Here is a 27772-nt window from a genome sequence, read left to right as displayed (position 1 = left end):
CTTTCTTTCTTTCTTTCTTTCTTTCTTTCTTTCTTTCTTTCTTTCTTTCTTTCTTTCTTTCTTTCTTTCTTTCTTTCTTTCTTTCTTTCTTTCTTTCTTCCTTTCCTACAAGTATCTTGGGTGCACAAGATATATCTATTGTGCTGAAATGGAACGGGAAAATATTGAGAGGGATTTGCCCCATTAAGAGCAATTTATTTAGTTCTTGTATAAGAAGCTTTGAATTCCCCACTTAAATATTTTAGAGGCTTTGGAATATGACATTTCAGAAGATTCATGCTAGCATTCAAACTATCTTTAAAAAAAAGAGACCAACCCAAGGCATTGTTTTTTCTTAGCACATCAGCAATCAATGTGTAAGTAGAAGATGTGCCATAACAATTCAACAAGTAGGCCATATTTTTTGGGATGGTGTTTTCTTTTAGTGCATTCTATTTGGGCAATCCTAACAAAATGACAAAGGAGTGTAAAGCTTAAAAAATTCGTTGGAAGTTTGGGTTTTCATGGCACATAATCTCCTTTCTTCTTCCTCCTTCTATATAGGAGTGCATGGATTATGGACTAGGTGTGCCAGCACACCTGGGAACCCATGGCCCATGCTCTACACATGTCTATGCTCCTTTCGTATAGCATTAAACAATTCTTTCTGACTGTTTAGTTTACTTTGGTTAAGTACTAAGCCATGAATCCCTATCAAAATAATATATCTATTGGAATTTCCATCCCCCCCACCCCTGAAAACTAAGGAATGTGCTTTTATTTTATTGTACATGTCATTGCATACTACGAGCCAAAATTAAAACTACACATTACAATTAGAAAACAAAATAATTTGTTCTGGCATCAACAGTTTGAAAGTAGACAACTGGATGAAAGTGAAGCATAAGAAAGTGTGAGCTGCAGATGGGTTTTACTTAGTGCCATTTCTAAACCACATTCTTAAACATTCTGTGTTTGATTGCATTGAACTTATTCTGTAGTGTTACCTGAAGAAAAATCACATTGTAATGAATCAATCAATTAATTAAAGGAGTGCATAAAACAAGTCGGATCCAGGTAATCCAACCCACCAGTCTGGAGTCTGCAGTCACTCGGTGGAGAGGTGCAGTAGGACAGGTTTTTCTCGGCTTGGCTGTGTTGTAGTGGCTGAGGACTTTCCTTAGCAGATTCTTCAAATGGCACCCTGGCTTGAGCTCTTGGGTCTTGCATCAGCACCAGGATGTTATTGTCCATAACCCTGGATACCTTAGCATACTCTTTACTGTTGTCAGGAGCGCCAGCCTGTTCCGTATTGCCATTACTCTCTTTCTGTTTTGGTAGCAAGGATAATGCGCCATCTTTGTTGACTTTGTGAATCTCCACATAATCCATGGGCCTGGGAGACATAAAAGGCATTTTCTCATTGGGTAGTAGCCATGTTGTGCCTTGGTCAACCTTGGAATGAAAGTGTCCCAACTCATTCTGCTTGTCTGTTGTTTCTTCCCCAACAGTGTCAGTGGTTGTTGAGTAATTTAAAGCATTGTTCTCTTCTTTCCCCAGTGAAACAGTGGGACCATTCACAGTGCCCAGGGCCACTTTACAAATGTCGGCAATGTTGTGGTAAGAGCATCTCAGAGTGTGGTTACTGGATTGCTGTGGTATAGGCCATGTTGAAGATTTGTACCCAATAGCAGTGAAATAGGGGATCTTACCTTTGAAGTTTATGCCCTGGGGGTCCCAATTGTGGTTTATTTTTGTTCCAGGATCATCTGATTTCTCATTGACCTCTGGAATGGGGAAGGTTGGTGGAGGGATCCTGGGCTCTTCACACTTCTCAGACAAAAGAGAAGGACTGTCACAACTTCCCCTGCCAGAGTCATTGTCCGGATCGAGCTGGGTGGGCTTTCTGCCTTGGCTAGGGTGATCTTTCTCATAGGTGGGCATCAGCTGCTGGTCTTCACTGTCGTCCACTTCGAGATACTCTACCAGAAGGTCTTCACGGTCTGAAGTAGGAGGGAAGCCCTGGCACCCCAGGGCACTCAAGAGTTCTTCGGACTTCCCTTTCTATTAAAATAACAACAGCAACAACAATCATTAGAAATGTCCTTTTCATATTGACCTCAATGATGTCTATTTTGTTTTTCTTTTCTTATATAGTCTGAGAGTCACTAGGCTGGCAAGTCAGAGATTTGAGATATTCTAGCTGTTTTTGGTTAGGAAGGGTTGGAGTTAGTGGGGCAGGGTGAGTGGCACTGTTGGTTAGTTTATTACAAGTCCTTATAAAGAGGTGGTCCAGAGTTGGTATGGTATTGTGCAAAGGACACTAGACTAGAAATCAGAAGATCTAGGTCCACTTTTGAATAATGTGACTGTCGAAAGTCACTTAAACTTCATGAGCCTTAGTTTCTTCAGTACAAAACAAATCTAATAATATCATTCTTGAGAAGCAGTATGGCATAATGACTAAAGGGACAGCCTTGAAGTTATGATGGTCTACAGGTTTGAGTTCTACCTCTGACACATATTAGTTGTGTCATCCTGGGCAAGGTGCTAAACCTCTCTAATATTAAAATTATACTTGAGTTGCTGCTCTGCATCAGTGTAGGGAGTTTCCACACCCAAAGTTCCACACTGGTGAAATCAGGGGCCCATGCCACATTTGTTGTTATTCTGTCATTTTTCAGTTGTGTCTGACTCTTCATGACCCCATTTGGGATTTTCTTGACAAAGATACAGGAGTAGTTTGCCATTTCCTTCTCTAGCTCATTTTATAGATGAGGAAACTGAGGCAAACAAGGTTAAGTGACTTATTCAGGGTCACACAGCTAGTAAGTATCTGAAGCCATATTTAAACTCATGAAGATGAGTCCTTCTTATTTGAGACCTGGCACTCTACAGTTTTAATATCAATAAAGAAGAATTACACCATACATTTCTTATCTACCCCAAAATATAGACGCCCAAAACCTTCAGATCTGTTCTGTTTCTGTCATAGAATTTTGATGAAAAAGTAATGTACCTGAAAATACTTTGTAATTGAAGCTCTATAAAGGTTTATCAGAAACATTTTATAGATGTAAAATTATTGTTCTATTAAAGGATAAATTAAAAGCTTTTTTTAGTCCAAAGAATTGTGGAAACCTCTCCAAATTAGTATTTTTATTCATTGTACTTCCTTCCTTAGTGACACTATTTTACTCAAAGGCTTGTCATGCCCCATGGGTCTGAATGTAAATCATATATTTGTGTTAAAACTGAGCAGTTGGCATCTGTAAACCTGCTTGCAGGAGTCCTGTTTGTTCCCCTCTGTACAACAGAAATTGAGGTGGTGGCCATGGCCACACATTTGGGGAATATTCTTCTTAGGCTAACTCACCTTTCTCCCCTATATCCACTTTGGCTCTTCTCTTCCTCTCTTCCCAGCTCTCTTGCCATTTTGTGACATTGACCCATCCTTGCTCTTCTCAGTACATTTCCCTGCTGGGCACCAAGGATGTCAGGGCCACTAAGGAATGAACTCTAAGTTTCCTGAACAATGTCTCTTTTCCTTTAATTTAATAAGTAACTAACAAATACTGATTGATTGATTAATTGATTGCTGCTACCTCAGATTCTAGGTTTGTGGAAGACTATTGTTGGAAAGGCAACATTACATTAGAAGTCTACATTCATTTTTCTCCCCATATCTATTAAATCTAATTTTTCTAGGACTTCATTCATCTCTCTTACCTCTTTCTTATTTATTTTTTGGTTTGATTTATCTAGATCTGAAAGAGGGATATTTAGATCTCCCACTAGTACGGTTTTACTATCAATTTCCTGCTTGAGATATGCCAGTTTCTCCTTTATGAATCTGGTTGCTATGCCATTTGGTGCATACATATTGAGGAATGTTATTTCCTCATTGTCTATAGTGCCTTTAATCAGGATGTAACGACCTTCCCTGTCTTTTTTAATCGTATCTATTTTTACTTTGGCTTTGTCAGAAATCATAATTGCCACTCCTGCCTTCTTTTTCTCATTTGATGCTTAAAGGATTTTGCCCAAACCCTTTACCTTAAACATGTGTATGTCCATCCGCCTCATATGTGTTTCTTGTAGACAACAAATGGTAGGATTTTGGTTTCTAATCCACTCTGCTATTTGCTTCCTTTTTATGGGTGAGTTCATCCCATTCACATTCAGAGTTATAATTATCAGTTGTGTATTCACCAACATTTTGATATCCTTTCCTAGTTCTACCCCTTCTTCTTACACTATTTCCTTTTAAACCAGTGGTTTGCTTTATGCCAGTAACCCTTGTCCCCTCCCTTGATTTACTACCCTTTCTACCCCCTCCTTTATTATTCCCCTCTATTTATTTTTAAGGCCTAATGAATTCCCTCCCCCTTCTTCTCCCCTCCCTTTTATGACCTCCCCACTCCCCTTCTCCCCTTGGTTTTTCCCTTCTGACTTTCTCAGTAGGGTTGGATAGAGTTTTATATCTCAATGGATAAAGCTACTCTTCCCTCTCAGGGTTAATTACACTGAGAGTAAGGTTTAAATATTACCTCTTAATGCTCTCTTCCTCTCCTTCTTACAATAATATTCATCCCTTCCCCTTCCCATGCCCTCTTTGTGTGTAATAGAATATCCTATTTTTCTTATTCAGTCAAGTTTCTCTTGGTGTCCTCTACTATCCACCTCCCTCTTTCCCACCCCCATTATCATCTTAGACCACTTAGTATTCCAACCTCTCCCTATGAATAATTCTTCTAATTACTATAATTTTTTTGAATTTGTACCCCAGTGCCTGGCATTTAATAAGTGATTAAGAAATATTCATTGATTAATTAATCATTGTAGATTTGTGAAAGACTTGCTAGGAAGGCATTTATAAGATGAAGCTTATATTCATAGAGGTTGATTTTTTGTATTTTTTCTTTTCTTTCTTTTTTCTTTCTTTTGCATGAGGAGAAACAATTTAAGAGTACATTTTACATGTTAACAAGTTACTTTGTGTTCTTGTTCTTTGATACTCACTTCCAGCAGATGGGTATCAAATCCTTTTATTTTGGGGCCTGGGACAGGTGGCAGGAGGCAGGTGATCATGCTAGAAAAACAGTAGAGAATTCATGAGGTTAGAAAAACATCCCAAAGGGGAGGACACATCCTCAAATGTATCTACTCTTTATAGAGATTTTATAGAGATAAGGACCTGGGAACAAATATAGGGAGTTTGGAGACTGAGGGCAGCATGTGGCAGGGCAGGTAATTACAGAATTAGCAGGTCCTGAATTGCCAAGGGGGCTTGATGAGTGCATCTGCGGGTTCCTTAGATCACTTGTTTCTCTAGCTCTTCCCCATTTCTACCTGCTGTTTGCCCATTTTCAAAGAGAGACAGAGCCAGATTCAAATAAGCCCATTTTGCTACTTGTTGGTAGTTTTGATTAAAAAAGTTTTGATGGAGAAAGTGAAGTAGAGTGAAAGCCTAAAGGGAGATGCTTGGATTATCTGTGAGTTTTCTCTGCCTTCTCTAGCCCTATTATCTCAGGTAATCAGGATTCGGCAGGGCTTCATGAGATAGTGGCACACCTGTAGCCCTTCAGAGCCATTGTCCAGACCATAATCAGACAAACGACAGATGACAGTATTGCCACGAAGATCCACACCGTTGTGTCTTTTATTTTGATGTCTGGAAATAAACAGGGGAAAAGCTTAAATCACACAAATCATGCTTCAAACCAACGAGAGACATTTGCTCTAAATACTGGGAATAGATTTATTCCTCTCCTTTTTACCCATTATTTTGAATGAGAAACTTATAGAAATGGGGCAGATTGGACAAAACAAGGTCCAGAAATTCTGTTTTTATTTTTTTCCCTTAAAGGCAAGGATGTGAAATATCAAAGTGCTTTAAACTATTGCAACTTTTGATTTTCATAGGATTTGGATTTCAATGAGATTTCTAAAACCATTGAATATTAGTGTGATGGTGGGCCTGTGAGGACATCTAGTTTAATCTCCTTATTTTTCAGATGAAAAAATTAAGGTTCAGAGAAATCAAGAACTTTGCCCAAAGATTAATGGCAGACCCAGGGTGAGAGCCTGGTTCTCCTGCCTCTGTTCCAGTTCTCTTTTCACTACCCAAGGCTGGTTATAGTCATTATCATGGTTTCTGTTTCCATGCTGCTTTTTGGGGATCATTACCAAGGCATTCAGGGAGCAGCTGGGTGGCTCAGTGGAATGAGAGTCAGGCCTAGAGAAAGAAGATCCTGGGTTCAAATCAGGCCTTAGATACTTCCTAGCTGGGTCACTCTGGACAAGTCACTTAACCCCTATTGCCTAGCCCTTACTGCTCTTCTGCCTTGGAACCAATACACAGTATTGACGCTAAGATGGAAGGTGAGGGTTTATATATAGTTAAAAAAAAAAAGAATCATGCATAGATAGGAATGTAGACTACTGCTTTTTAAAGTGCTTTGCCCATAGTTCTAGCTCTGGAAATTCAGTGGCCCAGTTAATTGAGCAGCCACTCTATGACTTGTGGCACCTTCTGTTGGGGCTGCAGGCACTGAGAAATTCTCTTGTCCAGACCCTTCAGGAATGATGGGATAGCAGGCCTCAGTTGGATCATAAAGGTCTGCTTCTATATCTCCCACATATAGTTAGTACTTGTAGATAGCTTTGCCAGAGAAAAAAGGCTCAGGTTTGATCACATGGGTTGCAATGATGCCCTTCAGATTGTTCATATATATATATACTGAAAAATTTAGTACCCTTTTACCTTTTGGTGCTGGAACATCCAAATTCTACTTTAATTTGAATTGGAAAGCCTAACAAAAAGCTCCATGGTCACTTACCACTGGGTATCACAATTGAATTTTCAGGGCTCCACTGACTCCAGGAACCATGGTCTGGTTTACAGCGAACCTCCACAAGGTATTTCTGTCCTGGGTACAAGCTGAAGATTTTAAATTGTGTCTGCTGTCCAGCAAAATGGGTCTAGAGAGGAACGTGGTAAATAGGAATCATTTCAGTTCTTTGCTAGCAAGAATCTGAGGTGTTCTGGATTATCTGGGGCGCCATTCCTGGTAACTGATCTCAGCAATGGCCTTATGTTCTAAGTCCTAGATTCACCCTTTCCTGTTATCCTACCCATCTCTGGTACTCATCCTTTCCATATTGATATCAGATCCTTAAAAGTGGCTTGACAATGGATAAATATAACTATGATTTTGAAGACCCAAATATGGAACTGGCTTATGGCATCTGTGGGTTTTGAAGTGTTATGGCTGGGGGAACTACATCCCCCAATGTGCCCCAAGGGTCCCTCCCCCTTACATCTTGAATGGACCAATCCTGTGCTGGGGAGGGACCATGCCCCCTATTTCCTAGCATGGGATTAGTCCTGAATGAGAGACCATGCCCCTCTACCTCCAGGCAGACCAATCTCACTCCTAGGATGGAATTTTGAAATGGAAGAGATTCAGAGTAGCAGGGGAATTTGTTAATTGGGGAGGTGGGAATCGGGGGAAACGCTAGTTGTTTTCTCTTTAATAAATTTTATAAAAGGATCAAAGGGGTAGAGTTTTTCTTTTAGCAATCCTCATTTCACATCCTGTGCACCATGGGAAAGTAGAATTCAGAGACTGGTGGAGAAGGTTGGGCAGATTGAGAAGTGCCCATAGGAAGACAGCCCATGCTATTTGCTACAAGGGCTATTTGCTCAAGCTGAGAGAATTGCCAGGATCTACAATGTCATCCCAACTCAATATTGAACCAAGGTGCCAAACCTAGGCAGTGGTAAAGGGTAGCTGCTCAAATGCTTAAACAAGAAGTCCTTGGGAAAAGGTGACTCACCTCCCACTCTGGGGCTTTCTCAGGTTTTAGTCGCAATTCGTACTGAAGTGTTAGCCAACCAGATCGAACATCAACCAGGGCAGGTGGAGACCATTTCAGCAACAGATATGATTTTCTATCTTCTGATTGTTTTACTTCTAAAGTCAGGTTCAAAGGAGGATCTGGTTCAACTGTGGGTATTAAAGGAACTTCTTAATATTTGCTGGTATAAAATATTTAACATTTTGTTTATTCACCCTTGTATTGTTGGCTCTCTCTTTTGTGCACAGAAACTCTTGCTCATATTTTCCCTTCAACCCAACCAGTGTGCTTCTTCACTGCTGAGTGACTTTGTCTTATATACAAGGGTGGAAATGTGGTTTGAGTACATAATTCTGCATGTGGACTCTGAATGATATCTAAAAGTCGGGTGGTAAGTTCATGGCATCTTTGTGTTATATAATATCATTATGTGGAAGAATAAGTGATGGCATTTTGAATAGTACCACAATTCAGAAGATTTTTGCCACTCTAGCTACCATTCAGACACCTCCTGTACCCCCAAGAGGACCGTAAGCCATTGCCTCCAGGGCCCAATGAGTTAACCCAATTCAGCTAGTGGAAAACAATCCATTTTATTTTATTTTATTTTTAAACCATTACCTTCCATCTTGGAGTCAATACTGTGTTTTGGCTCCAAGGGAGAAGAGTGGTAAGGGTAGGCAATGGGGGTCAAGTGACTTGCCCAGGGTCACACAGCTGGGAAGTGTCTGAGGCCAGATTTGAACCTAGTACCTCCCATCTCTAGGCCTGGCTCTCAATCCACTGTGCTACCCAGCTGCCCCCACAATCCATTTTAAAGACAGCATTGGGTCTCAGTAACGTTTATGAAACATTCACTATTATAATTTAGTAAAATCAGCTTATTTGTCATTGTATCAAGTAGATCTCTTATAATGGGCACAATGACACTTAACAGAGTAATTGATGTTCAGATGACTATGGAACATTGCCAGTTTCTGAAGTGCCTCCAGAATCATCCCTGGAGAATAAAATTATGTGTAGAATAGTTTTAATTTCAAGTATATTTGATTGCCTTGTATTTATGATAATTCTTCAGTAAATCAAGGTTTCATCCATGGAGAATTCTCTCCAGTGAAGTAGCTTTTTCATATCTTTAATAGATTTCATAGGTGGTCATAGCCAAAACATTCACTGTCTAGTGGCCAATGAGCCATCAATCTTTGCAATCAACTTCTAATAATAATCAGTCTCTTGTAATGAGTCTTACCAGGCAGGCTCTTGAATGATAGATATATGGTGTAATTTTCTATTGACAATTCAGATTATTAAATAGCATAGTAATTATTTGGAAATTAGTCATCCATAGAGAGTACACACGAGGCATTGGTGGCCCTTCCCTATTAACTAGAATGTTTGGTTAACTAAAATGGTCCTCTCTCCAACCATTTTGGACAATAGGGAGTATACAAAAATCTTGGTCCTCATCATATTGAAGTACACTAAATAGAATCATGGAATACCACTAACTTTGAGGTTGACTCAAAGGGCAATGGAAAGGCACATAGCAGGTATAACAACACTATGATGTATTAGTGATCAAGAATTGAACAAGAGAAATTGTCTAAAGGAAAGAGATGCATGACAGAAAAGATGGGTGCTAGTCATAGGGCGAGAGTAAGAGATAGCCAATGGATAGCCCATGTATCAGCTGGTATCCATGCAATGCTAAGAGAATTAGACGAAAGCCTTTAGCATGGGGGACAGACCCCCTTTGAAGAAATTAGATGACATGGGAAAAAGTCCCACAGGTTAGGAGGTAGAGAGACCTGCAGTATTGGGGGGACACCATATCAATGAGTTCATAGGTCCATGGAAGCAGTTAAATAAGTAGTAGTTGTGGCTGCCAGGTAGACAGACGCATAACAGAGCCAGATTCACATGGTAGAGTGTGACAGTTTAGGCAAGGGTCAGAACTAGAGTGGGAGGATAGATCACTGAAAATAAAGAGCAGAGTAGTAATAAAAGGACATTTTAGAAAAGGAGATGAGTGAGAGAGAGAGAAGTTATTTCAAAGTGAGGAAGTAGCAGTTAAACTATGCCATGTTTAGGAGGGAGAGAATTCAAAGATAATTTATGAGGGAAAAATTACAAGTAGATTTTCAGGTCAGTCTTATACTTGCAATGTGTTTTTATTACTCCTTATCAGATTGCTCCTCACTTGAGACAGTAGTAGGTGAAGTCTGTCTCAGCTGAAGGAGAACCTAGACACAGTTTAATAGTCAGTGCTCTTATTATTTCTGTGATTAATGGCCAGATCATTCAGAGTTGCACAATGGAATTTCAGCTGTTTATTTTGCCAACAGATTTATGTCAGTATAACACTAACATAACAAGGACCCATTATTTCATGAGTGGGAACACTCTCCACTGATGTGGATTAAATCTTGTCTCTTATAATTCTGAGATGAAGTGACTTGCACATGATCACACTTAGAAAATATCAGGAGGAATTTGAACTGAAATCCTTCTGATTCCAAGACCAGAACTCTATTTGCCCTTCTACTTGACTTGTGTGTGTGTGTGTGTGTGTGTGTGTGTGTGTGTGTGTGTGTGTGTNTACAACTGTGTGTGTGTGTGTGTGTGTGTGTGTGTGTGTGTGTGTGTGTGTGTGTGTGTGTATGAATTTTCCAAGTCCTTGAAGTAACCTGATTTTATATGTTACCAGATTAGAAGCTTGGGTGATGGTAAAAATCCATGAAGAACAATCACTGAGGGTCTAGGAAGGTTTCCATGCTGGTAAGTTTGAATGGGTTAGCCAGACCTGGGAGAATTTTTTTTTTTTTTGCTAGGATCCTTGCTTCTCCAATTTGCTTTGGTGATTCCTCAAGGACTTGCTGTAATGCCCATAATTCCACCTGTGAAGGCCATGAACTGGGTGCACATTAGGGATTTTTAGCATCTCTGATCTGCCAGATGGAGATATTTTCCTTTCCAACTTTGCCATGCATTGTTCCCCTTCCCACACTCTAGGATCAAGTTAAACTGGCCTTCTCTTTGTTCCTCATATACAACATGATGTCTCTTCTCTTAATCCCTTTGTACTGGCTTCTCCCCAGATTAAAATACATCCTGTTCTTACCTCTGTCTCTTAGAACCTCTTGTTTCCTTTAAAAGTCAGCACCAAAGCCACCTTTGGAATGATGCTTTTCCTGATTCCCAAAGCTTCCCCTCCCTACTCAGGCAACTTTGTATTTATTTTGTTTATGTATCAATTTGTATATGCTGTATTCTCCTCCTATAAAATATAAGCTTCTTGAGGCCAAGGACTATTTATTTTACTTTTGTCTTTTTTTCTTTTTAGCACCTAAGGGGACACTGCCCAGCAAATAGAGTTCTAGGTCCTCCTTTACTTGATATTTTCATAGCTTGAGTAGATAGAAGCTTATGGGTAGCTTCCAGTTGAGTTGGTTCCTAGGGGTTCTTTTGTTTCTGTTTAACTCCTGGACTCTCCTGCAAAACTTTGACTCTTCTTGCATCTTTCCACTCTATGGTCCAGTTGAATCATTTATCAGCTCTATTAACCTTGCTAAATATTACAAGCCTATCTGTTCCAATAATCCAGTGGGCCTGAGATCAATTTTCACATATCTTTTTCATATTTTCCTTCTCCCAGTTCCCAGCCACCTAAATTAACACTCCACTTACCTGCATACACTCAATTTGAGGAGTGTCATCTATTATTTGGTGGTTGATGAGAACAATAGATGTAGAAATAAATTATCCTTGGAAATTGTTCTCCCTACGAGAGTGTGTGTGTGTGTATGTGTGTGTGTGTGTGTGTGTGGGTGTGTGTGTGCGTGCGCACATACATGTAGAAGGTGGGTGGTGAACAATACACAGCAAGCAAATAATAACTAATGAAAAATAGGATAATCATGTTCAGATGGCAAGTATCATGTATATATTCTTATCTTGCTATTTGGAGATATTTATGGAGGCCAAAAGAACTCAGCTTAGGTTTTTGTTAACAGATGATTTGAAAAGCTTTTCTTCTTACCTATGTAAGTCACATCCACATAATGTGGTTCTGACATACTCCTTCCCATCTGGTTAGTGGCATTGACCCAGATGATGTATATCATCCATATAGAAGTGTGCTTCTTGTTAAAGTAACAGGAAAAAGGACCTCCAGTTTTGTAGTCAGGGCATTCATGGGTGAGTGACTCTCTAAAAGGAACAATAAAATATAGTTAAGACAATAATCCTGGAATAGTGTTTCCAATTTTCTCATTAGAAAATTGTTATTGGCTTTGAGGGATCAAATATGCTAAACAAAAGGCTATAGTAAAAGTTATGATTTCTGGACTGGAGAGGAAGAGAAAGAATGGGAATTAGAAATAGATGCAAAGTGTTAGAAAAGAGCTAGGGTGGGAGTGGGTGGGGGAATATCTTATGGAAATGATCAAATTGACAGAAACAGAAATGAGTGTGATGAAAAAGATAAAAGATAAAGGGGAACTGCCTATAGATACTGATGTGGATACACAGGGAATTCAATGACAAATCTAGAGTTTAAAAGGAATATGGAGAAGGAAACAAAAGAATTAGTGAGTACTAAAGAATGTAAGAATTGTGTTAAGGATGATAATTATAAGATTGAGCAGAAGCTGATGATAAATGTTAAAGATAATGAAAACTGATTGTTTAAAGTTACATGAGAGGCAATAGAAGGACCAAAAAAAAGGGAAATAATTTCTTTTTTTGGTGTATGGGATGATGATAAGGGGTTACAGTGAGAAGTCTGAATTACTTGACTCATACTTTCTTTTTTCTTCTAAGGTAGATGATGGCTAGATTGGAAAAAAGAGAACAAAAATGGTTAGTAGGGAGTAGAAACTCAAAATAATGGAAGAGATGGTTAGGTGGTATTTAGCCATTCTCAGTGAGTTTAAATTGCCACTCCAAGATAAAACATTTCTTTGGATATCAAAAGAATTGACAGGTATGATTTTTGAGTGGTTAGTGTTGATCTCTGAAAGATCCTGGAAAATGAGAGAAATGCCATAGGAATGGAGAAGGGCAAATGTTTCTGTTATAAAAAAAGTAAGAAGGTACTGGTTTGTTATTGTTCTAGTCAGCCTATCTCCCCGGGATCATGTTCTTATCAATGATCAATGTGGCTCCATCAGTGCTGAATAGCTGAGATGTTACTATCAGTGTCAAACTGAATTTCATCTCTCTTCTAACTGAGCCAAGAATTCTGCATTGTTTTAAGCTTCACTTGCATTTACCTTTGATGGAATTAAATGTTGCTTTTTTAGAGATGGACAAATTATTCCGCTGGTAAACTCTGTGGAGTTCTAGTGGCTTCTGAATTTCCCCATCATTTTCACCAAATCAGTTCTGATGTTTGCAAGTATTCTGGCCCAGATGAGTAAATGCTGCACACCAGATCCCAGAAAACTGCCCATTCCTTTTCTGTTCCACTGTTTCCAGCTGTGTGTTGGTTCAGCTTTTCCTCTAATCAGCAAAAACTGTTCAGGCAAGGAGAAGCACTCTAAACTGCTGACATTAAGCCTTCTGGTAGTCATCTTGCCTTGGGACTGATACTTTTGTTGAATGCAAATGTTTAGCTTGGAGAGCTAATAAATCTTTGATCAAACTAGCACCCTGTGCCATGTATCATCTTCATTACTCTCACATCCTGTTTGTCTCTTCTCCTAAAATGACCTATTTTTTAAAACCCTTATCTTCCACTTTAGAATCAATACCGTGTCTTGATTCCAAGGCAGAAGAGTGGTATGGGCTAGGTGATATGACTTGCCCAGCGTCACACAGCTAGGAAGTGTCGGAGGCAAGATTTGAACCCAGGATTCTCCTGTCTTCTGGTTTTCAATAAACTGGGCCATCTAGCTGCCTACAATGATCTAGTCTATTAAATGCCAATGTTTACTGAGAGGTGCATCCACAAATTCTTATTGTATTTAGTTAAGTTGAACAGTGTTGGTGATTAGATTTTGAGATGCACAAGTCTTGTAGTAAGTGACCATTGCTGTTGCTATTTCTGACTCCATTCCTCCCAAGGACTCCCTGCTATGTTTGTGCCCACTCTGGCATGGAAGTCATCTAGAATTACAAGCTTGTCCTGTTTTGGCATGTTGATGATTATCTCATTTTATATTGCTTTAGCAAGAATAGGTCTTATCAGAATAACCTTATTTCCATTTTTTGATAGAACAATTAGACTAGATTAGGAGATGCTGTGGATATTAGATACCTAGAATTCAGAAAAGCATATAATATGCTGTGCTAGTGAATAATATATAGAGATATATTCTAGATGATAATTCAGATAGCTGTATTTCAAACTGGCTGAATGACTAGACTCAAAGAGCAGTAATTAATTGGTTGGAGTTAATTTGGAGGGAAGTCTTTTGTACAGTGCACAAGGGATCAGTTCTTCATCCTGTGCTGAACATTTTTTTTTCAGAGATTTGGATTAATGTATAGGAGTCAAGTTTACAGAATGCACAAAACTTGGAGTGATAGCTACAATTTGGATAACCAATGGACTAGAATAATGAGATGAGCAAAATAAGATGAAATTGAATAGTATAAATGTAAAGTCTTAAATAGTATAAATAGATTTTAAAAAAATCAGTTTTTCAAACATAAGACTGGACAAGCTTGGCCAGACAAATGGTTTGCTAAAAAAGATCTTGGAGTTTCAGTGGACAAAAAGCTTAGGACAAGTCAGTTATGTGAAATGGCAATAAAAAATGCTAAATGCTATCAGAAAGTGCAATTAGGGAGGCATAACGTTTAGATCAAAGGCATTACTGGTTTCTCTTCATTCTCTCTTAGGTGACATTTGTGGCTCTGTTTTAAGTCTTGATCACTGCATTTTTAGGAATGACAAAAACAAGCTATAGAATTCAAAAGAAGGTAAGAACCCAGGAAAGTAATAGATCTGGAGAAGATCTGGCATAATAGAATCTCCTAGATTCTAAAATAACAAAATTCCAAATTTTTTTGCCTCCAACTTTTTTCTCACCTCAATATATTTAAGGTTGTGGCAGTCATCATAATAGTGAAATGATATCAGAACCTTGTTCACAAATTCAAACATCTCATTTAGCTATTCATTTTTAGGCTTAGGTATTTAAATTCAGCATATATCGTGTAGGTGACAACATTTTTTTCAGCTAAGCATGTTTTTCTGAATAAATTCTTTTGGTGGGGTTATTTTTTAAAAAATATGACAATATTTTATGTTCCCCCTAATTATACATAAAGTTTTTTTAATATTTGCTTTTAAAAAATTTTGAGTCTTCAATTCTCTCTTTCCCTTCCTCTCTTGCCAAGATGGTAAGCAATTTAATATAGAATCTACATGTGCATTTCTCCATATTATTCTTTTGTGGAAGGTTACTAGAAGAAAAAAAATTAAGAAAGAAAGTGAAAAAAGTTTGCCTTGGTCTAGATTCAGACTCTATCAGATCTTTCTTTGGAAGCAAATGGTATTTTAAAAATCACAAATCCTTTAGGATTCTATTGGATTATTGTATTGCTGAGAATAGCTAAATTATTCACAGTTCAACTTATTTTCTTTAGTAAGCTTTTGTCCTTCCTTTTCTATTTGGCCAACCTTATTTTATAATAATTTCTTTTCCTCAGTGATTTTTGTATCTTTTTCCATATGGCCAATGCAACCTTTTTTTTTTTTTTTAACCCTTACCTTCCGTCTTGGAGCCAATACTGTGTATTGGCGCCAAGGCAGAAGAGTGGTAAGGGTAGGCAATGAGGGTCTAGTGACTTGCCCAGGGTCACACAGCTAGGAAGTGTCTGAGGCCAGATTTGAACCTAGGACCTCCTGTTTCTAAGCCTGGCTCTCAATCCACTGAACTACCCAGCTGCCCCAATCCAACCTTTTAAGAAGTAATTCTCTTCAGTGAATTTTTGGCCAATTTTACTTTTTTTTTTAAGTTCTTATCTTAAGTGGATTTTGGTGCTTCTTTTGCCAAATGACCTATTTTGTTTTTATAAATATAGTTTTCAGTATTTTTTTGTGCTTCCCTTACCAAACTGTTGACTTTTCCCCATCATTTTCCCATATCTCTCTCATTTCTTTTCCCAATTTTTCTTCTACCTCTCTTATTTGATTTTTAAAATCCTTTTTGAGCTCTTCCAGTAATTCTGCTTGAGATTGAGAGCACTTCATAATTTTCTTGGAGGCTTTGGATGCAGTTGTATTCACATTGCTATCATCTTTTGAGTTTGTATTTTGGTCTTCCCTGTAACCAAAATAACTTTCTATATTGTTTCTTTTTTCCCCTCATTTTTCATTCTCAACCTTGAAACTGTGACCAGGAACCCTGCTCCCCAGTGACCACAAGTAGTAGTGTGTGCTAGTGCTTCTCCTCACCCTGGGACTGCTATTCAGACTGTGACCTGCATCTGTGTGTGGGCAATGCAATAGTCTTGTACCCAAAGGGACCTGTGTTATCTTCTGACCTTTCCATCTGTGACTGAGAACTCTAGATGCCAGAGCTGCTGATTCAGCTGCCCACAAGGCCTGTGCTTTGATGAGATTTTCTGAGGTCGGGCTTTCCTTGTTGGGTTGCTCTCCATTCTCATCTGGGTGCTACAGACCCCTCCTGATGACCTTCTAAGTTATCTTGGCCTGAAAAATTATTTCACTCTATCCTTTTGTGGGTTTGGCTTTTCCAGGATTCATTTTGAGGTGTTATATCAGTTGCTTGGAGGGTGATTTGGTAGATGTCAAATGGGTCCACGGACTCCCTGTGCCATCTTGGCATCACTCCCCATGAATAGATTATTGAAAGATAAAAATTGGTCTCAATGTTCAGGTGGAATAGTTGGCTCTCAGGTTGGTTGTTTATTGCCCTTTGTATTTGAAAAGGACCAATGGCATCACTAATAATGTCTTTTGACTCTTTTAAAGTGGATTTAAGTGAGCCAGAGTTGTTCAAAGTCATGGATCTTGCTCTCTCTTCCAGAGTCATCAAAAATCCAGTGACAAGGCAAAAGTCAGGTCAACTGGTAATGGTACAGGATGCAGTGGATGACCTTGGTATCTTCAATGTCTGACCAAGCTCTAAGAACTCCACAGCACCTACTTTAGCTACCTTCATGACTATTGCAACAAATTCTTCTCATCCACCCCTTCCAGCTGGGGGAAATCTTCACATGTTTGCAATAGACATTGCTTGCCAACCGAAGTTACTCTCAGCTTGGTTTATCAGGGTGTGGCCACTGCTCATATTATAGCTTCTTGGAGTCACAAATGGTAGGGGAAATTGGACATCAAAGGAGGAAAGTGTCCCCCAAAAGGGTGCAGGAAGCCCTTACACCAGAGGTAGTAGTCTTCCCTGAACACCTCAGGTTCCCAGAGCTCCCAGGTAGAAGAATTACATTCTCTACATGTAGTGTTTAAATCCTAAAAAAATGTATTTGTTAATTATTCCTGAATCTACTTCCTTCATCAAATTCTTTCCATTATGTGAATTTCTTCTATTTACTCACACAAAAAAAATCCCTCATATTCTCCTTTACAAAAAATTCCTTTAAGCTCTGGAGGAGTAAATCTAGGTATTGTGAAAACAAAAGATATCAATAAAAGTCTTAAGCTTAAAAAAATTTCCTTTCAGAAATCAAAGATTCTGCACATGAGTCTTATTGGTATCTTTGTCACCTTAGGAGAGCTAAGGCAAGCTTCCCTAGATGGTAGGTGACTTACTCCCTGTAGTATGAGTACATGAACAAAGGTTACACAGGATAAAAAGATATAGATAGATTAAAATTTGAACTTCTTTTCTGTCTGATTTACTTTTTAACAAAATTTTTATTTTAATTAATATTTATTTTCTCCCATGGGAGAAACAAAATATCAAACTGTTTTCTTTGTAATTAACTTCCTGCCCATGAATATAAATTAATATTTATTTTCTCCCTTGGGAGAAACAAAATATCAAACTGTTTTCTTTGTAATTCACTCCCTTCCCATGAAAATCCAATCATGGATATCATCGATATCCATGGATAATGCAATATGAAATTAATAATTTTAGGAAATGAGAAAATCTTGAAGTGGTACAGCAATTGTGGTATCTGGGAAAATCATACTTAAAAATGATTACTCATAATAATTATTTTATGCAATGACAGTATAAAATGCCAAATTATCTAAGTCACAAGAACTTGTGCAGGAAAATGTAGATATAGAACAGCCATTGGTCCAGGAAATAGTAGGAAATCCCACCACTATCAGATCATATTTGATCTAATTAGAATTAATAGGGTTAAATCTAATTAAAATAAATGAACAGAAAATGAAATTTTTTTTTACCCTTCTTTTCTGTAAAATAAAGTGTAGTTGGCAGGAATTCCTCCATCTGATCCTGGCTTCCACCAGCAAGTGAATGTTTCCTTTTCAGGGGAACGACACTTTTCAATCTTGGGCTTTCCAGGAGCTGATTGTCCTAGAGAAAGTCAGAGACCAACTGAGGTCATTATTATGCTTTATGAAACTCTTTATACCACTTAAATCTCAAGTAGCCCTTGACAGGCTATGTGATATGGTGGAAAAAGAACTCACTGGATATGGTGTCAGGAGATCTGGGCTCAAATACTTGGCTTTGATATTTACTAGATATGTAACTGTGGGTCTACCTCTTAGAGCAGGGATTCTTAAATTGAACATTCCCAAAGGGTCTGTGAACTATATCACAAAATTTTAAAATAACTATATTTTAATGTAATTGGTTTCTTTTGGAATCTTATGTATTTTATCTTATATATTTAAAAACATTACTCTGAGGAGTTCATAGACTTTATTAGAGTTCCAAAAAAGAAAAGGTAAAGAACTTCTACCTTGGAACCTTAGGTTGCTCAGAAGTAAAATGGTAGCAATAATATTCATATCACATCATCAACTGTGAAAAAGTGCTTTAAAACTTAAAGTAAATCAAAGTCGCAAGGCTATATTAACACCTGACTATGTTTTAGGTGTTGTGATAAGCAACTGTGAATATGGAAAAGGAAAGAAAGAAGGAAAGAAAGTGAGAAAAAGAAACAGAAATGAAGGAAGGAAAGAAGGAAAGAAGGAAGGAAAAAAAGAAAGAGAAAAGAAAAGACCCTCCTTTTCCTCGAGGACTTTAAAATCTAATGTCTGCCATATAAGTATAGATGATTTGATTCTACCAGATTTTACAAAATATGGTTCCATTTGGTGCTCCTGACTCAATGGTGTATAGAGGAGATTATGTAACTAATGGAAGAACTTTGGAGGCTGGAGTTTATATTCAAGGACTCATATCCATTCTTGAAAGCTCCACTGGCAGGACAGAAATTCCAGGGGTAGAATTCTAGCTAAGGCATGGCTAATCTTAAAGAAGGGTGATAGTAATGGCCTACAGAGATCCTGTGAGGCTCAGTAAGTAACCATAAAACACTGAAAAATGAATAAGTAGTGATAGAAATGAAGACATGATTATTTGTTGAATGAGGTATTGCTTAAAAGGAGTTAGGTCCTTGAGAAGAAGCATGGAAAAGAGAAAGAAGAGCATAGGATTAGCCTTTAAAAGACCAGGGATGCTAACTGGAAGGTTACTACCATTCTGGGAAGGGGGCAGAAGATTCTGCTTCATATATTTGGATCCCGGTATCTTCTTCTCTAATTCCTTTGTAGCTCTCATATTCTTTGGTTACATGAGCACATAAATCCTAAAATCCCCAGCAGCACAAGTGTGATTAATACAATGAAAATTCCTTGGATACTAAGTAGATGCTTGGTTAATTAATGCCGAATTTTCTTTCCCCAACATTAGACTACCCAGCCACCCCACCCCTTCTTCAGCATTTACTGACCTCTTTCCAAAGAGTTCTGATCTTTTACTTTTTCATGCTGTCTTCTCCTCTTGAGAACTGCTCCTCTTGTACTTTCTTCCTTCTCTTGACTTTTCCTGTCCCCTTTTACTCCCTTCTTCAAGCTAATTTGTCCCCTTTGTTCTCTTTCTCATCTGGTTATTCTTCCTGGTCATTCACTTCAGTTTCTTCATCTCCTTTATCCTTTTCTCTTATCTTTTCTATTCCCACCCATCTTCTACTTCTCTTTTCTGAGTTATCTATTTTATTGATGATGTATACTCTCCATTCCATCCCCAATCTGAGTTGAATATACAGTTATGTAGAGAAATACAGTGGTCTGGGACCTCTGATAGTTTTTAGTGTCAAATTGCCCAAACTTTACTCTGCTAAAACCTACAGTACTGAGATCACAAATCTACTGAATTATTGAATTATCTTCCTTATGATTTCCATCCTGCCCCTCAACATAATAGGTTTTTGAAAATTTAATATCCCCTTATTTGCTATGGAAGATGTGGTTGAGCATCATAAAGTTAATAATTTTAGGAAATAAGAAAAATTTACAATGATGAATGGCATCCCAAAGCATTCCAAAAAAATCTGTACAAAATAAAAATATTAAATTCTTCCTTTAATGAAGTATAGAAACCTATATTAAGTCCTGGTGGTACAAATATAAGGAAACAAAGTCAAAAGACTGATAAAATAGAAGGAAACATGAAATATCTCAATGAGAGAGTGACAGACCAAGAAAACCGGTCTAGAAGAGACAACTTGAGAATCATTGGTCTTCCAGAAAAGGCAGAAATTAATAGAAACTTGGGCTCCATACTTAAAGAAATTATTCAGCAAAATTGCCCTGAAGTTCTACAACAAGAGGGCAATATAGACATTGAAAGGATCCATAGATCACCCTCTATACTGGACCCAGAAAAGTCAACACCCAGAAATATAATAGCGAAATTGAAGAGCTTTCAAGTTAAAGAAAAAATTTTACAAGAAGCCAGAAAGAGACAATTCAAATATCAAGGAGCACCAATAAGGATCACACAGGATCTGGCAGCCTCAATGCTAAAAGACCACAAGGCTTGGAATACAATATTCAGAAAGGCAAGAGAGATGGGGCTGCAACCACGAATCAACTACCCAGCGAAACTAACCATATACTTTCAGGGGAAAGTATGACTTTCATTTCTTTATCCAAAAACTGTCTGTTCATATCTTTTGTCCATTTATCAATTGGGAGATGGCTCTTATTCTCACAAATTTGACAAAGTTCTCTACATATTTTAGATATGAGACTTCTATCTAAGAGAATGTTTATGAATCCCTACCCACCAATTTTGTGCTTTCCTTCTAATCTTTGCAACATTTATTTTGTTTGTATAAAACCTTTTCAATTTAAAGTACTCAAAATTATCCATTTTATATCTCACGATGTTCTCCGTCTCTTATTTACTCATAAATTCTTTTCTTATTCTTAAATCTGATAGGCAATATGCTTTCTGTTCTTCTAGTGTACTTATATCTCATTTTATGTCTAGATCTTGTGTCCATTTTGATCTTAACTTAGTGAATGGTTTAAGATATTGATTGGTCTAGTTTCTGCCAAAGTCCTTTCCATTTATATCAGAAATATTTACCAAATAGTGATTTCTTATCCCAATATCCTGGATCTATACTTTTGTTAAATATAAGGTTATTATAATTTTTTACAACTGTTTGTTATATGTCTGTTCTGTTCCCCTGATTTGCCTTTCTATTTTGTAGTCAATATCAGATAGTTTTGATAATAACTGCTTTATAATACAGTTCAAAAATCCAGTACTGCTAAACCTCTTTCCTTTGCATTTTTCATTAATTCTTTTGTTATTCTTCATCTTTTGTTTTTCCAAATGAGTTCTATTATTTTTCTAGCTCAATAAGATAATTTTTTTGTAATTTGATTGGTATGGGATTGAATAAGTAGATTAATTTAGGTAGTACTCTCGTTTTAATTATATTGGCTTTGCCTATCCATGAACCATTAATATTTTTCTAATTATTTAGATCCTACTGTATAAAAAGTGTTTTGTAATTATATTCATATAATTCCTAGGTTTATTTTGGTGGGTATACTCCTTCGTATCTTATTCTATCTGTAGTTATTTTAAATGGAATATCTTCCTATCTTTTTGTAGAACTTTATTAGTAACATATAAAAATGTGATGATTTCTGTTGGCTTATTTTATGTTCTACTTTTCTAAAATTATTTATACTTTCAATTAACAATAGTTGAATCTCTAGGATTTTTCATATATTCTATTGTATTTTCTGCAAAAAGAGATAATTTTGTTACCTTTTTGCACATTCTGATTCTTTCAATTAATTTTTCTTCCTCTACTGTTGTTACCATTTCTAGTACTATGTTAAATAATATTTGTGATAATGGGCATTCTTGTGTCACTCCTGATTTTATTGGGAAGGCTTCTTACTTACTCCCATTACATTACATTATTGCTTGTGATTTTAGGTAGATGTTTTGTATCATTTTAAGAAAAACTTCATTTATACCTATGCTTTCCAGTATTTTTTTATTTTTTATTTTATTTTATTTTATTTTATTTTATTTTATTTAAACCCTTAAATTCTGTGTATTGGCTCCTAGGTGGAAGAGTGGTAAGGGTGGGCAATGGGGGTTAAGTGACTTGCCCAGGGTCACATAGCTGGGAAGTGGCTGAGGCCGGATTTGAACCTAGGACCTCCTGTCTCTAGGCCTGACTCTCAATCCACTGAGCTACCCAGCTGCCCCCAGTATTTTATTTTTTAAACAAGAATGAGTGCTATATTTTAACAAAGGCTTTTTTATATCTATTCATATAAACATATGATTTTCACAAGACCTTGTCTTTAAAAACAATGCACATGGAACCCAGGATCATAGATTTAGAGCTGGATCAAATCTTAGTGATCATATAGGTCTGATCCTCATTTTATAAGATGGCTGATCTACAATTTGAATCCAAGTTCCCTGACTAAATCTAGTGCTCAGGGATTTGAGGAAGAAGCTAATAATTTTTTTTGGGGGGGGTTTCCTTTCTCTCTATGCTACATTCCCTTCTTTTGCTCTCCTCTTGTTATAGACCCATCTTTAGTTGAAAAGTTCTGAAATCTCACTCACTACTTCATGGATTCTACCAATTTTTCCTTCCTACCCTATTACCTATTTTTTATATCTGTGGTGAAGATCTAAAAAACTTCATTTACTATAGCAAGCATAGCTCTGAAGTCATGTATCTACCAGTAGAAAATACAATAAAACTCAACTTCTACAGGGCAAAGGTTGGGGGGGATCCCTTCTCATTGCTTAGCCTTAAACATCTTCTCCAGTCTTAGATATGTGACTGAGGCAAGGACAGTTAGTGGTTTTTGCAATGGGAGTCTCTATCCCTAAGAGACTTGGTTTAGGAAGATTATTCAGAAGGTACTTCAAGGAAGGATCTGCCTGTATTCCCTTGTAGCACTAGCAATAGAAACCTCCAGAGCAAAAATTTTCCCCAAATTTTGTATGTATGAGGGCTCTCTGCCACAATGCTGCTTTCAATCAGCACTCTCTTGAATTCTTGAATTGACTCGAAGGGTAAGCTATTTAAAGGTCTGGAGGAAGGGGACAGGGGAGGGCAGTTTTCAAAAGGCCTAGGGACCCCAAGAGTTTTGTACTTTCTTATTCAACCAAGGAAAAAATTCACACTTAGTAAAGAAATAAGACTTCATGGAAATGATGATGCTTGAGATAAACTTTGTAGGAATTTGATAATTTTAAAAGATACAAAGGTATGGTGAAGCCAAGTCAGATCTGGCCAGTTTGGCTCAAATTTATAGTATAAAAAGAGAAATAGTGTATGTTAAAGCTACAAAGGTAGGTTGGGGACAGGTTGGGAAGGATTTTAAAAGCCAGAGGCATTTACATTTTATCCTCAGTTTCTGGAGAGTTAAGGATTATTTCATTCTTTGTACTTGTATAGTCAGTGCTTGTTTTAAGCACTTAGCAGGTGCTTAAGAAAATTCTGGTTGAGTGTTTGGTGGATGAATCATTGTAGGTAATAGGGAACCACTGAATTTTATTAAATAGGAGAACTAGATGGTCAGATTTGTATTTAAAAGAACTTTAGCAACTGTGTGGCAAATGAAATGGAATAGAAAGAGACTAGTGGCAGAGCAATGAATACGTTATTGCATTAGTCTGAGAGACATTATAAGGGCTTGAATCAGAATAGCTGTGGAATTGAAGTTATGTGAGTGGAGAGGAGATTGGTTCAGGGGGTAGTAGAGGCAGAAGCAATGAGTTTGGGCAACTAGTTTGGTTCTTTTGGGGGTGAGCGAGGAATTATTTTTCTCCAATTTTTTATAGCACTTTTCTCAGACACTTCTTTATCCTTTACCACATTCTTCCTTGTTGTCAGTCATTTCTGAATATTTGTCTCTTATTAGGTTGGCATTTCCTTAAAGGACCATGACTGGAGCAAAGAGGGTCCTCAATAGATATGAGCTTGGAAGACTCTTCAAACTCTGAAATCATGAGATACTGATTCTTACTATGGGCCTGGTAACAGATTATTTTCCAGAATCCTCAACTGGCACCTTCTGTTTGGAATGGGGGTGAGGCTGGGGATTAATATCTATCCCCATTTGGAACTTATCTTCACCTAGAACTGCAGGTTTTAGGAAAGAGGGACCCAATGGGCTATACGAAAGGTTAAAGAGGCAGCTTTTTATTGTTATAAGGACTCATCTTTCTCTTATCAAAAATATGATTTTTGTCCTTTAAAAAGAAGTTTTGGCACTTTTGATCTTCTAGGCAGCTGAGGAGAAAATATAGATTTTGGTAAGAAATAATTTGACTATGAACCTGACCATTACCTGACTAGACAGAAAGTAGTTAGAGGTGGGTGAGGAGATATGGTACAATTAATTATGTGGAGGTGTTCTGTTCTGGGGATACTCTCTCCTCTTAATTTCCATGACTGCCCTTTTGCTCTTTGTCATCTTCTTGGAACAATAGCTGGCAGCAGATCTCTGATGAGAGGCTGAGGAGAACCTAGACACAGAGTTCTTTTCTTTTTTTCTTTCATTCACTTCCTCCAAGGAGTCATATGGAGGCCCATCTAACTTTGTGTCAAGGTACACTCATTGGGCCAAAGAGAGTCCATTTAATTCCTTCCTATTTGCTAGAATGCTTGAGTATCTTACATCTTTAAGGTTATTCTTAAGAATTATATTATCTACTTAGAGAAGAAATGTTAATGGATTTATATGTTTATTCTGAACTAGAAATGTCTCTGAAAAATGTGTCTAGTTTTCATTAAACATTTCTCCCTCACTCTTAACCAATTATCCCTTTATACAATGGGGTTCAGCTGGCTTAGTGCTCTATTGTCCATTGTTAAAAATATCTTGAAGAGAACATTTGCCTTTAAAAGATCTGATAAAAAATGTAGCTAATATTTATTTTAAAATATTCTTAGTTCCTTTCTCAATCCTCCTCTGGCATGATCTTGAGGTCCTTTACCATCCTGGTCAACATCTTTTGAATACATTCCAGCACATCCCTATGTTTCCTAAAATGTGGTTCTTAGAACTTACTTAACACAATATTCCAGATATTCCAATACAACTTGTGCTCAAAGTCTTGTCGTCCTGATGGACCTACCAAATCTTGTTATTTGCTACGCACTCTTCAAGATTCCAATGTCCCACCCACACTATGATGATGCCTCAAAGAGGATAGACCTTTATATAATAAATACTTAATGCATTTTTGTTGAATTGATCAGAGTGTAAGTATAGGTTATGCTCAAGGGCTTTAAACAAATCAGAACTGAAAGGGCAAAAATGTGGCATACTTCTATACATGTTTTTGCTATTATTACTATAACATAACTAATAATACAATACTATTAACACAATATTTATAGCCCAAACATAAATTCCCATAATGCCTAAGGGAAGAGAGAAGAAGGGGATGGATACAAAAGACATGGCATGATTTCAACAGGATTGTGTTTATGCATGTGAAATGAATGTGAAAGGGAAGATAGAGTCAAAGAAAATATTCAAGCTTTCTAACAGGGGGGCTAGGTAAATTGTGGTGCCACAGAGAGATTTAATTAAGTCAGAAGGAGAAGAAGTAGGTTTTTAAGGAAAAATAATAAGCTTGATCACGAAGACTTAAGTACTTGTAACTCAGCTACATAAAGATGTCAGTCAGAGATGTAGGTCTGGAATTCAAGAGGTCAGAGTGTAAATGTTAGTCATCTTTTTGAAACCATTGGATAAAATAAGATTGCCAAGATAATAAAAAATGGAGAGGAGAGAAGAGGAGAAAAAATGTCCAAGGACATATCATTGGGAAGAACACTATGAAAAGATAAGGAATGGGATAGGTATGAGAACCTAGAAGAACAGAGAAAGAGAAGTTTGGTAAGTGATAATAAAACCAAAAATGAATGTTATTTCTGAAGCTGAGGATCCAGGGGAAGGTTTAGGAGAAGGGTATCATTAATAGAACAAAATGCTACAGAAAGGTCATAAACGGATACAATGGTAGTAAGGCAAATATGCACAAGGGATTTGTGGCTGTAGCAACTGATGCTTCTGGTACTGCAGGAACCCAATGCTTTTCTCTTCTTGAGGAATCTTTATATATTATTACTCTCTTGGGTGCAGCATCTCTTATGGATGGGTCATTCATTTTTGCTTCTTCAGATTTCTCTCCTAAAGAAAAGCTACTAAGGACCAGGGCTAATTCTCCCTTCAATCCACAGTTGATTATTTTGTGCATGGCTGCTTTCTTCCTAAATGGCTGCTTTCTGTATCTGTATCTGTTTTGTTTCCTTCCTCAATGACTCAAACTATTAGTGTTCAGAGGTAGGTAGGATTTTTATCCAATGGCTTACTGTTCAGTCAGAGAACTTTAGGCTTTAGAAAGGGGTAAGAGGGTTCAGACAAATGGTACATTGTTAGCAATATTTGCCCTTTAATTTCTGTGATTATGTTAATTAAGAAGGGGTGGAAGAATCTCTCTAATTTATGGGTTATTCAGGTTTCTCTTTCCTCCCCCTTCTGCCTGTTTTTTTTCTTTTTAGCATTTCATTGTTCATTAACACATACACAAGAAAAGGGAAATGGCAAGGTCACTGGAAGTTCCTTCTTAATGTCTAAGGCAGTTAAAACTAATGAACTTTCTCCCTCTAACTCAGGTGTGGATTTGCACTGTGTCCATGTCTGGTTAGCACAGAGAATAGAATCAGAAAAAGAGCTCACATTTTTATAGCCATCAATATTCCTGTGAACTTAAGTAGTTCAATTTTACAGATGAAGAAATTGAGGCTGAGAGTTTAAATAACTTGTCTAGAACCCCCTGGCCTTACCATAGTGGAGCCAGATCTCAAACCCTTAGATTAAAAAAACCATGAACCTTTCTTTTCCCATCAGTCTGCTTTGTTTTCACTAGTTAATATGGCACTTCATTTGTCTAATACTTGGTGGTTTGAAAGAACTTAAGCATGTATTATTCTCCTAATACCCTTGGGGGTCAGGTAGGATGGGTATTACTGTCCTCTCATTTTACAGATATGGAAAGTGAAGCCCAAGGATTTAAGTGACATGTTCAAGACAACATAGCTAATAAATGGCTGTCTACGGTAGGAAATCTAAATAATTTAACTTGTAATCCAGAATTCTTTCTATTCTCTCACCAATATAAAGGTAGAAGATAATTCCAGAATTTGGATAAGTAAATGAAAAATATCAATAACACATAATTTCTAGCAGGTAGCTGTTCTAAGAGCAATGGAAATAGAGTAAAAAATTTCAGTTCCCACAAATAAGTTCCAAAAGTTCTATTCTGGATTTTTACATCCCCTTACCTTCCCTCTAATACCCCCAAGAATAATATAAAGCAACAAAGAGTTCTTACTTACCATTCAGGAGGTTAGTGTTGAGAAAAAGAAGCAAAAGAAAGATAGTTGTTGATGTCACATTTTCCTTCATGTTTGCTTCCTTCTCTTTCAACAGGAA

General features: G+C 37.3%; 1 protein-coding gene across 1 annotated transcript; it reads right to left on the bottom strand.

Annotated features, from left to right (window-relative positions):
* Positions 1 to 60: 60 nt before the first annotated feature.
* On the bottom strand, positions 61 to 27772 carry PRLR (prolactin receptor). The gene is made up of 8 exons (XM_044664367.1): positions 27676 to 27772; positions 18194 to 18326; positions 11882 to 12051; positions 7822 to 7991; positions 6822 to 6963; positions 5554 to 5653; positions 5002 to 5071; positions 61 to 2043 (listed from the first exon to the last, which is right to left on the bottom strand). The coding sequence occupies exons 1-8, from the start codon at positions 27743 to 27745 to the stop codon at positions 1021 to 1023; spliced, it is 1878 nt and encodes a 625-aa protein (XP_044520302.1). The 5' UTR covers positions 27746 to 27772; the 3' UTR covers positions 61 to 1020.

The sequence above is a fragment of the Gracilinanus agilis genome, chromosome 1 (genome assembly GCF_016433145.1).
Source record: "Gracilinanus agilis isolate LMUSP501 chromosome 1, AgileGrace, whole genome shotgun sequence".
Classification (NCBI taxonomy): domain Eukaryota; kingdom Metazoa; phylum Chordata; class Mammalia; order Didelphimorphia; family Didelphidae; genus Gracilinanus; species Gracilinanus agilis.
The sequence above is the reverse complement of the archived record's forward strand: the minus strand, read 5'-3'. Positions and strand labels throughout refer to the sequence as shown.